Raw genomic sequence first — 12,387 nt, forward strand, 5'->3', positions numbered from 1 at the left:
CGTGCGCGGTGACGTTGCGCGCGTGAGTGCGGGCGGGGCGCCGTCGCCTTGGCCACTCCTCGTCCTTCCTTTTTCTTTTTTTTCCCCCCTGCCTAGGAGGCTGAACCAGGCAGGCGGCGGAAAGGAGCGAGGCGAGAGCGTGCTGGGCCCGGCTTGGCTGGCGCCGGCGGGGTGGCTCTTGCGCGGCCGCTTCTCCCGCCAGCCCTCCTCCCTTTGTCGCTGGCGCCGCTGGGGCCCGGAGCCGCGGCGTGAGGGGCCGCGAAGGGCGCCGCCTGGGCCTGGGCCTGAAACAAGATGGCGGCCCCGGGCGAGTTCTTCAGTGTGGGCAGCCAGGTATCGTGCCGGACTTGCCAGGAGCAGCGGCTGCAGGGCGAAGTGGTGGCCTTCGACTACCCCAGCAAGATGCTGGCGCTCAGTATCCTCACCAGGAAAGAGGCGGGAGAGGGCCGTGGGGCCTGCGAGGGGTGGAGGGATGGGTTGGGAGCCGACGCCGCGCTTCCCAATGGCGCCTCCTCTTCATCCTATGTCCAGAGGGGTCTGGCTTGGGCCTAGGGATCCTCAACCTCTTTAGCAGTGGCTTGGGCGGCGGAATAGGAGGCATGCGTGTCATATTGGCAGGTGGCATCCAATTGACGCTCCTGAGGAGGGGATCAGAGTCTTGAATGTACCTTAACAGATGAAAGAGCAGGGCCCAAATCAGGCATGGGCAAACTTCAGCCTTCCGTGCCTAAGTTTGCCCATGCCTGGCCCAAACCAAGAAAATGAATTCCAACAGTACTGTACTGTACTACACTTAGGCCCCTTCCACACAGCTGAATAAAATCCCACATATTCTGCTTTCAACTGGGATATATGGCAGTGTGGACTCAGATAACCCAGGTCAAAGCAGATATTGTGGGATTTTCTACCATGATATTCTGGGTGTGGAAGGGCCCTGGGTTATCTGCGTCCACACTGCCATATATTCCAGTTCAAGGCAGCTAATGTGGGATTTTATTCAGCTGTGTGGAAAGGGGCCTCAGATATTGTGGTTTGTCTGCTTTGATATTCCGAGTTTATGGCTGTGTGGAAGGGCCCAGGATCTAATTCCAGAATATCTGCTTATATTATATGGCAGTGACGTCTCATATAATCCAGTTCAAAGAAAATAATCTGGGATCAGGTCCTGGGATATAAGGACAGTGTAGAAGGGGCCTTTGTAGACTACAAGCAGAATGTGAGTCAGCAGTGTAATGCGGCAGCACAAAAAGCCAATCTGATTCTAGGCCAGCCATGGAAAAACGTTCAGCCCTCCGGGTGTTTTGGACACCCAAAGGTCCAAATGTTTGGGAATGGAGTCCAAAACACCTGGAGGGCCGAAAGCTTGTTCATGACTGTTCTAGGCTGCATTCAAAAGAGTATACTGTCTAGGTCAGGGGAGGCTGTCGTCCCACTCTATTCTGATTTGGTCAGACCTCACCTGGAATAGTGTGTCCAGGTCTGGACATCACAATTCAAGAAGAATATAGACAAGCTGAACTAGTCTAGAAACATATGACTTAAAAATAGTGAAAGGTTTTGGAAGCCCTGTGAGGGAGCGACATAGGTAGCTGGGGATGTTTAGTTTGGAGAAAAGAAGACTAAGAGGGGGCATGATTGCCATGTTTGAATATTTAAATGGATGCCACATTGAGGGGGGCAATGTACTGCTACTTTAGAGATTAGAACATGGGAGTAACGGATTCAAATTGCCGGAAGAGATTTAATGTAAGCTTTAAGAAGAATGTCTTATGGTTAGAGCTGTTTGACAGTGGAATATGCTGCCTCGGCATGTAATGGAGGCTCCTTCTCTTGAGGTTAAGCAAAGGTTGGATGACCATCTGTTGGGTGTGCTTTGAGTGGATGTTCTTGCATGATGGGAGATTGGATTGGATGGCCCTTGTGGTCTCTTACAACACTGATTCTATAATACCATTTCAGTGCTGTAGAAATTTACTAACCTTGAGGGCCTTAATTAGGCTGAGGCTTTGATGAAGGAAGGCAGCCCTACTGATGAGCACGAGTTTGCATGGAGGGAAATCTTTGGGATGAAAGGAAGAAGAGGAAGATGAAGGGTAGGTGAGTGGTAGTTAGGTATGATTTCCAGATTAGAGAATATCCCTTTTTTCTTAGGGCACAATTTTAAGATAGGATTGTGGATCTTGAACCCTTGCAGCTGAGGCAGGAGGAAGAGGCATGGAGATTACTACAAACTTAAGAGTATTGCATTTTGGTAAGGGAAACTTGGAAATGAATAGGTGTTTTGTGAAAGTGAAAGCTCAGAAAAATAGGTGTTGGCTTACCTGGTGGTAGTGGGAGGGTGTGATTTATGGAGAAAGGAAAAAGAACCAGACAGGTTTATGATAAAGAGGCCAAAGGTAGATAATTGGTGGCTTTACAGATATTAATAGATTTCAGTTTCTCTCATCTGTAGCCAGCATAGCACATAGGAAGGAAGGGTAAAAGTTGAAATCCAAAAGCATCAGGTGGGCTGCAAGTTTTAAACTCCAGTCTTTTGCTGAGCTTAAAAAGTGCACTCAACTCCTATTCATTCGGAATCAAGTTGGTTCACATAGTCAGTGCAGCTCACTTGACTTCTCAACTCAGTGGCAAGTTACCTTATGGTGTGGACTGATACCACTGAAAAAGCTTTGCATTTGAAATGTTGCAAAAAGGATTTCATGGTTTGTGTGTGCAGGTCTTCATTGAATGGTTATGCAAAACACGCTTGTTACCATCAAATTGTGAATGTCTCTTTGCATAAGCATATGTGCAAGAAAGTTAAACGTTCAGAAAGTGTGATAATTGACTTTTATATAAATTGGAATACCATTGATTTTGAAGGGAGAATTTATGCGACAGCGTTTTTACAAAATAGTAGGGTTCAGGCCACCATGAATCTGTGGACCTGGGTCACAGTTAGTAGCAAAGATGCAATCTTGTACTTGGAGAAGTTGGCTTGCTGTCATGGCAGACTTTGAGGAGAAGGTGTAGTGTAACAGGAAGTGTTTTGCTTGTATGTTAGCATTAGCACTGATTAAGTGTATAACCCCATGCCTAGGACAGCAGAATGAGAGATGTGTGACAATAGCCTTTCTTATGTCTGTACTAGTCCTGTGCCAGTAAGAAATAACTTCTGAGGATATAGAGGGAAAGTTTCTGGGCCTCTGGATAGTAAGAATACTTCAGTTCTTCTGACTTTGAGTTGCCAGAATCCATTGCTTTGAGTTATCACTATGAAAGTCTTTCTTGGGATGTCATAAGGCAGAACAATGCACATGCACATTGATGCTTTAAAGTCAGGTAGGTGTTATGCACTAAATAGGTTAGGATATTTGCTGTGTTTTCAGAAGATGAATAATTAGATGCTGGATTTTGAAAATCATGTGGATAGACAGATTTTCATCCCAACTCAGGGCTAAGCAGCAGTTATAAAATGAGGGAAAGGAGGTACCTAATCACACAGCCCATAATTACAGGTTGGAATTTGCAGCCTTGAGATCTAATGGCCACTAATGTGGATAGCATTAGAATGCAATTAGACAAATTCATGAGGATACAGCTGTTAAGAGGTGTTACTCAGGATGTTATGTATTACCCCTAGAACAGTAGTTGGCCATTGTAGAAAACAAGGTGCTGAATTAGGGAGACACCTGAACAGATCCTCCAAGCCTACTCCTGTATTGCCATGAGTTCTGAGTTATTTAATATCATTTTTGTAGTATATGAATGGCCTGCAAAAATGTGTACTCATTCATATATTCCCAGTATTTGCACGTCTCGGGGCAATTATGAAACTAGCCAATTATTTGGGCAAGTATAGTTTAGTTTAATTCTCTCTGGCTATCTAAAATGTATAATACATTAAATGCTTCTTTTTCACCTGTTCTAAAGTTGGCTTTTGTATTAACATTCTGGGAATGTAGCCCAACTGGGTATGTAGAATAATTCTTCATAGCTGATCTTGGTGAGTTAGCTGCTGTTTAGTAGCACCCTTCCCCAGCCTGGTGATGGAATAAAATGTTAGCCATCACAAGCCAAAATGGGCCAGCTGAGGATGATGCACATTGTAGTTCGACACATCTGGAGGGAGCATGGATGGGCAAAGCTGCTTTATATTCTGTACATGTTGTCCTTTTCAGTATGTTCCTTCACACACATCTCAAAAGCCAGGATTTCTGTTTTGGATCATAATATGTGTAATCACAGCCAGGCACACATGTAGGGTAGCTAGTTGCAAAGTCTACCAGTAAAGAAACTGCAAGCAAACAGATAAACATGGTAGTTGAATACTAACTATTCTTACATCTTTTTGTCAAATCAGTTTGTTCTCTGGGACTTTGTATGATATACTGTATATTGGATATTGTTTCCTTAATTCTCTTTCCTCCAGAATGTCCTTCTTCCAGTGGCAAACCTAACCATGCAGATATCTTACTCATAAACTTACAATATGTTTCAGAAGTGGAAATTATTAATGACCGTACGGAAACCCCCCCACCTTTAGCTTCACTCAACGTTAGCAAGGTAAGAATCCTTTGTGAAGATGGGTTTTCATTCCCGTGAGAGTGTTGGACCAACAATTACTATGAAAAGCATGAAGTCCTTTCTGGGTCTGGTTCAATGGTGTGGAAATTTTTAATTTTCCGATACTCTAAATAGAACACAGTATTTACTAAACTAAACTTTAGGATGCCTCAACATCCCACAAATATTTGAACAAAAATATTACTTAACCGGGAGAAAAAAAAATCTCAAGCAGTTTAAATGTAGTTTAAATACACTATTAAAAAAACTTCAAAACTTGATGTGGAAATTTTCTAGCTTAGCATTCAAATTACCCAAAAATGCTTAATGGCTCTTAAGCAAACAGATTCCAGCTTTCTAGTCTTGAGCAAAGAAATAAGTTGCTGCTCTGTGTGCCTTCAAAATAAAATTTCCATTTTATTTTTAATAGATATTCTTAGCCAAAAAATTCAATAACTTAATTGGTTGGAATTACATATGTATTGTAATTTTATTTTATCCCTTAAATTATTTATTTATATGTGTGTGTGTGTGTGTATACACACACGCACACATACATACACACACACACACACATACACACACACATTCTTGTGTTTCTTAAGTAATGGCATGAAAATCACTAATTGCAACTTTACACAGGCTACATTTGTCTAATGTTCTGTTGATATTCTTTCATGGTTAGTTGTTATATTGTGGTTCATTGCTTAGTGCCACAATGAGTGGTCTATACATATTCTTGTAATTTGTTTCCTGAAAATGTAATGGTTCACGATTGGCATTATTAAATGGAGCCCTGCTTTAAATATAGTCTTAGATCTTGGTACTACATAATTGTATTTGAGTTGACAAGGTTGTTGTCTTCTAGGTTATGGGTCATACAGGATTTGGTGTCCCTGTCATGGATTGCAAGACGTTTTCTCCTGCAATTTTTTTCTACTAAGGGTACATATACACTGAAGAATTCATGCAGTTGGATGCCACTTTCACGGCCTTGGCTTAGTGCTATGGAATCATGGGAGTTGTAGTTTTGCAAGGTCTTTAGCCTTCTCTATCAAAAAGTGCTGGTGCTTCACCAAACTACAGATCCCAAGATTCCATAGCATTGAGCCATTGCAATTAAAATGGTCTCTAATAGCATCATTTCTCCAGTGTAGATGCACCCAAGGCAGCCCATATCTCAGAACTCCCCCACTCATCCCATGGTAATGTTTAAAATTTGGAAGGGAGTTAAAGGAGTAATGGTCACTTTGCGGGCTGGTGTTTGGAGGGCTAAAAGAGGAAACGTCCCTAACACACATTTTATGAGCTTAGAAACTACATTACAACGTGAACTGATTAAATGGTGAGTATAGGATGCTAATTAAAAGTAAATGGAAGTTGATGGTATATTTGGCTGAAATTGTTGTTGTGTACCTTCAAGCCATTTACTACCTATGGTGACCTGAAGGTGAACCTAACACAGGGTTTTTTTTGGCATGATTTGTTCATACCAATAAATGTCAGCTTCCTTTTGCTTACAATGATGCAACTTGCAAAACGGGCTTGCCCTTTGTGGCCCTGAATAAACATATCCATTGGAGCAACAAAGAGGATACCTTGATGTTGTGCCAGATTGCACCTTGTCCACAATTTTCTCACTCTTATTTTGTCCTTTCAAAATATACTTCATTGTCTGTACCTTGTCTTTATAAGAAACTGTTGTGTTCTGTGCATCTTTGAGGAGTTGGCTCATTGGAGGACTTTAGCTTATGAAGATTTGTCACAATCCTTGTCATCCAAATATATATTTTCTTTTACAAACTCAGCTCCATTTAAGGATCAGCATACTTGCTATGTGTTGTAGCTTGAGATTAAGATCTTTATGCTGGTTTGTATGTTTATACTACTTTACTTGTTTTTCATTGGTTTAATTATGCTGTATTTTATTGTATGTTGAAACTGGGCTTGTCCCCATGTGAGCCGCCCCGAGTCCCCTCTGGGGAGATGGGAGCGGGATATAAAAATAAAGTTGTTGTTATAATAATAATAATAATAATATCTTGGTATCTCTCATTCTTTCTTTCCAGCTTGCAAACAAAGCACGGATGGAGAAGGAAGAAAAGCTGAGCCAGGCATATGCAATTAGTGCTGGGGTCTCTTTGGAAGGACAGCAGCTTTTCCAGACTATACACAAGACGTAAGTAGGAGAGTTGGAAGGAAGGATATGGACGGGAAAGTAATCAAGGAAGGGACAGGATTTTACCAGTTTGTGTCTGTGCCTTCAAGTTGCCCATCACCTTTTGGCGAATCTATGAATTCCATAGTGTTTTTAAGGCAATGACTACTTAGAGGTTTGCCAGTTCCTTCCTCTGAAACATAGCCTGCACTGTATGGTATTTATTGGTGATCTCCCATCCATGTACTAACCAGAGCTGATCCTACTTAGCTTGCAAAATCAGTCAGGATTTGGTGCCTTTAGGATATTTAGGTTCCACTTAAGTTACAGAAATGCAATATATTTCCATCACCTAAATGTATGTAGACATTTATTCCATGTCTATCAAACTCTGAAACCAAAACGACTGCCACCTGCAAGTACAGATATCTGACTGTCAATTTTCTTCATTTCACTATACATTGGAGGAAGCTTTTCCTTATTTTCCCCACTTCCTTGTAAATCTTACTTAAGTCCACTTATTTGGCTAGAGCAGAATATGTCAAATAGTTTCAAAAACCACAGGAAAGAGCCACTCATTAACAGGTTAACTCTCATTGTCACCCACACTCTGAACACTGAAAAATGTTTTAGGATGGATGATGCAACTGAAAGGAAGCAAGACCTCTGGTTAAACTTCTGTTGCTCCAGAGATTGTGTGAACTGTACTTCGTAGAGTTTCCCTTTTTTCAGCTTGCTTAAGGATAGTGTGGGTTAACATGCTTGTTTTACATGGCTCCTATCAAATAATACCTAATAATTCAGGATGAGGGTGAAAAGAACACAGGCCTAACAAAGGAAAAAAGTTATTGGTGTTTTGGTTCTTTGCTTCTTCTATGATTCTTTATGGGTGAGCCAGGTAGTGACTGGTATATGGCAAGTGTCCTGTATCTCAAAAACTAGAGCTGGTAGGGGAAAACTGATGCCATTTTGGAATCAGCCAATCAAATATACCCAGAAACAATTATAACATTTGAGGCACCAAAATGTGTGCTCGCTGGGATAATTGGTCTTGCATAGAAAAAAACCCCTTGCATTACAAGAAGTTGTGAAGTCCAAAATATGATCAATGCCGACAAGACTATTGATAACTTACAACAATGTATACAATGGCAGAGTGTCATTCCATTGAGTTGTAATTAGGACCTGTAAATAACACCATGTTTTAACAGAAGACAGTGATAAAAAAATCTGATAAATGACATCAGTATATATTCTCAAATATCACATTTGGTTATTACAGAGATCAACATGCCATACTTTTGTGTGTATATTGCACTACCCATCTTCTTCTTCTTCTAATAATAATAATAATAATAATATAATTTTATTTTTATACCCCACCCCATCTCCCCGAGGGGACTTGGGGTGGCTTACATGGGGCCAAGCCCAGGCAATAAGCAATATAAAACTCAACAATAAAAACAAATCATAAACAAATAAAATCACATATACCAATAAACAATAAACACACTTTGATAAGAACCTGGGTTGGCTCCTAAAAGGGCCCATTCAGTCAGGCTATTCTGTACAATTGTTTTAGGACTATGTATTGATTAGAAGTCAGTACTTTTTGGTATGAATGCATCATTGGTCTCCATCACACACTTAAATACAGTAGGGTCTCACTTATCCAACATAAACGGGCCAGCAGAACGTTGGATAAGCGAATATGTTGGATAATAAGGAGGGATTAAGGAAAAGCCTATTAAACGTCAAATTACATTTTGTTTTTACAAATTAAGCCACAAAACATCATGTTTGACAACAAATTTGACAGAAAAAGCAGTTCAATACACAGCAATGTTATGTAGTAATTACTGTATTTATGAATTTAGCACCAAAACATCACAATGTATTGAAAAGATTGACTACAAAAAACATTGACTACTAAAAGGCAGACTGCGTTGGATAATCCAGAAGTTGGATAAGCAAATGTTGGATAAGTGAGACTCTACTGTAAAGTGATGAAATCTATGATTGCAATTCATTCTAGATTTTTAAGAAAAGTACAAACTTCCAATCAGCAATTCCTCATTTCTCCCAGCATGACAGTGCTTCCAAAGAGTTCCAGTCTATCCCATAACAAGACCATCATAAGGCTTTCCCACATAATCAGTTTTACTCATTCTATTGAAAACACATATGTCAAAATGATGGATCCAGTTTGAGTCCTGGCAGATGTAGCATAGCCTTGACTGGGATAAGGCTGGTCCTGAAAACCACATAAGATAGTGTATTTTATAATTTGTAGCAGGTAGGTGGGGGGCTATGCAAGTTAGTCTTGCTTCTATATTTGAAAAAGCCATATGTGCAACTTGAACCTTTTTTCTGAGTGTTTCCCTGCCCTCTCTTTCCTACTTTTCATCAGACCTTGTCTCCCATTGACTTCTCTGGCTTTCCTAGATTGATATCTGTGTAAGTTCTTTTGATTATGCAGTGTGCAGCTTGTTGATGATGGCATGTAATGTTAGAGGACAGCCATATTTCTGCTACAGAGGAAAGCAAGGGAAATTCAAGTGGAGCATTGGAAAGGGTGGTGTGTTAGGAGAAAATGAGCAGACAATTGCCTCTGATTTGTTTCTTACCTTCTGTAGTATTGGCTGTTTAACATGTGATCTTTATGAGGGTTTTTTTTGTATCGCATTAAAGCCAATGAACTCTGTTGCTTTCTCCAGTATTAAAGATTGTAAATGGCAAGAGAAGAATATAGTCGTGATGGAAGAAGTTGTCATTGCCCCTCCATACCAAGTGGAAAACTGTAAAGGAAAAGAGGGGAGTGCCCTAAGTCATGTACGCAAAATAGTAAGTAGACCAAGTTCTGGGACAAAGGGGTGTCATTTAAAAAGCAGCCAAATAAAACTGACCTCAAGCATAATCTGGATCATAAGCAATACTGTGATCCATTCCCTGTCAGCCATTAACATCCATTGTTTGGCTAAAGATCCATTTTATCATCTATTTCTCCTGACAACCAGAAAAGATACTGGTCCTAGATAATTCAGGTGGTTGTACTATTAACAGAACAAAATGGGACATTTATTTTTTCTGTAGGACAGAATTAGAACGGTAAATTTCTGTTTCACTTTGAACTGCTTGAAGTAGCAACAAGGACCAAATGTTTTCAATATCAATTAAGTAGATTAACGCTCTAGTGAGACATCATACTTAACCATGGATGATAAAGATTATACTATTTCACTATGGTATCCTATATCAGTGGTCCCCAACCTGTGGGTCCCCAGGTGTTTTGGCCTACAACTCCCAGAAATCCCAGCCAGTTTACCAGCTGTTAGGATTTTTGGGAGTTGAAAGCCAAAACATCGGGAGACTCACAGGTTGAGAATCACTGTCCTATACCTTCTATCATCCACACAGTCTTTCTTCAGGGTACACAGGGGAACAGATATGTCTGTAATGTGGACCAAAGAGAAAGCCCTGTTTCCTCTATTTCATATATTACCCATCATTCCTGTTAAGATATCTAGGCTTTGCCTTCTATATAACTAGCAGAACCTGTTAGTGGCAGATCAGCCACCCAACCCCTTTGTTGCTGCCTGAGTTGGACTCCTGCTAACTCCCTTGCTTCCTCCTTATCTAGGTCGAGAAACATTTTAGAGATGTCGAAAGCCAAAAGGGGATGCAGCGTTCACAAGTCCAGCCAACACAGAAGGAGAGCGCCCTCTCATCCTGAGTCCCGCCTGCCCTTCCTGGTTGCGATAGATTGCTCCTGCGGGGGGTGGGGGTGGGGGGAGCCCTTCGAACACGCAGCAGCAGCAGCGGCAGATGATACACCTCTCCTTCACAGAGAGGGCAGGGGAGGGCAGGGGGGTTCCACTTCTATTTTGTGGTGGCCCTATAATGATGGGGGACCCACAAGCTTCCGAACTTTAGACTTCAAAAACAAGAGAATAATTTAAAAACTCATTCATTACTTGACTAACAGACTCTTTACTTTTTGCCCATCAAGTTTACCCCCCCTAGAACAGTCAGCTGTCTTGTCTTTGAAGTTTTTCTCCCTCCCAGAATCTTTTTTTTTTAGCTTTACTGAAAATCAGTTCCATGCCAACCCTCTCCCTCCTGTATCATAGGAGAATTCAGCTCCCCAGTTGTCCTATTAAAGAAAAAATATAGAGAAAACAGAAAATAACAGGCTGACTCTGGTAATGTAATCGGGACCTTTGTGTGACTGGCGATCTCTCGTTTTGGTTTTTGTTTGCACAGGGCAAGGCTTGAATTAGCCTTATTTTTCTTATCTCGAAATATATATATATACAATAAATATATATATAAAATGTCCTTTAAATATTTTCTGCTTCTTGCAGTATTCTGAACTGGGATCATGGCAGAAAAATAATAATGCATATCTCTGTGCTTAACAATCAAGCCTTCTGCGGTTGGCATTTTTAACGTACAACTCTGGAGATCAGACCCGTGTTGGAGCTAAGGTTTTGATGGTCTGTACCCTGCGAGGGTGAGAGACACAAGGGTTGCAGGCTTCCCCCTCATTGTCTTTCACAAGTTAAGCTTGTATGTTACATTACATTTCCCTAAATGGGGGCTTTGGTAATACCAGTGGATTGGAAGGGCTCCTGAGCAACACCCTACAGTACTGTTGGAAAAATTTTGTTTTCCTCAAAGGGCATGTAATATTGGGAGATGTGATAGCTTCCTTCTTGCTCATGTGCTGTTCTGCTGGCCATTCCAAGTGGCACCTGGTCTCTCTGTAGGTCAAGGCTTCCTGGCGGAATTTCCGAGCCACAGTTGTATGTCTTGCTCCTTATGACCCAACGGGTGGAAAGGGATGTGAGATTTTGGGCTGAGTTCAGGCAAGACTATGCTCAGCTCCAGTGTAACCACACTGACTCCTTTTTTCAAAGCAGTATGAAGAGGCAATGCGGTGGGTGGGTTTCTATCCTTGTCACAGTTTCCTGTGGCATGGTAAGTGAACCCCAATGAATTTGAGGGGTGCACTTTGGTTGCTTCTCCTGAATAAATGTTCTTATGGCTTATGCTGATTGGCTCCTTCCAGTGGTGCACAGCTGTATGCAGGAAATGTAGGTGTCGCTGTTAACAGGGAAGTTTTCTCCTCTGTTTGGATCTACTCGATCAGGCATAGTAGCCGTTGTTTGGAGAATTGAAATGTGATGCTACTCATATTTCTTTTCCTGCTGTGAGTGGTATTACCCTACTTGCAGAATATTGTCAATTTCCCAAGAAATATTGTTATTGTCCAGAATTCTAGTGAACATGATTTCTTGTGTGCATTTCAGCCATCTTTCTAGAATACTTCTTAAGAGTTTTCTTACCAACCTAAATCCCAGTGGTCCTGGTCACAGTCTTGACTAGTCTACATTTGTCTGACTTTTCATCTCCCAGGCTGACTGCTTTCATTGTCCTTTATAAACATCCTTGCCTTAGACATTTATTTTGGGGACTAAGTGGATTTTGACTTGAACAAAAACTGAGCTTATAAAGGACTTTTTTTGCCATGATCTCTTCTCCCCTTTCCCCTTTTTGTTTTTTTTAAACAAATGGATCAAATTTTAAATAATTCAAGCCCTGCCTTTCAGAATGGAGGGATTTTTTTTAGTATTGTCTAGCAAAACCAATAAAAACCCAGAATTTTTTTAACCATCAGACAA

The 12,387-nt window shown here is 41.1% G+C and overlaps 1 protein-coding gene across 1 annotated transcript; it reads left to right on the forward strand.

Annotated features, from left to right (window-relative positions):
- Positions 1–151: 151 nt before the first annotated feature.
- Positions 152–12,387, forward strand: lsm12 (LSM12 homolog). Its single transcript, XM_003222646.4, has 5 exons — positions 152–415; positions 4,412–4,545; positions 6,615–6,724; positions 9,421–9,547; positions 10,344–12,387. Exons 1-5 carry the CDS (start codon positions 295–297, stop codon positions 10,434–10,436), a joined length of 585 nt encoding a protein of 194 aa, XP_003222694.1. The 5' UTR covers positions 152–294; the 3' UTR covers positions 10,437–12,387.

The sequence above is a fragment of the Anolis carolinensis genome, chromosome 6 (assembly GCF_035594765.1).
Source record: "Anolis carolinensis isolate JA03-04 chromosome 6, rAnoCar3.1.pri, whole genome shotgun sequence".
Taxonomy (NCBI): Eukaryota; Metazoa; Chordata; class Lepidosauria; order Squamata; family Dactyloidae; genus Anolis; species Anolis carolinensis.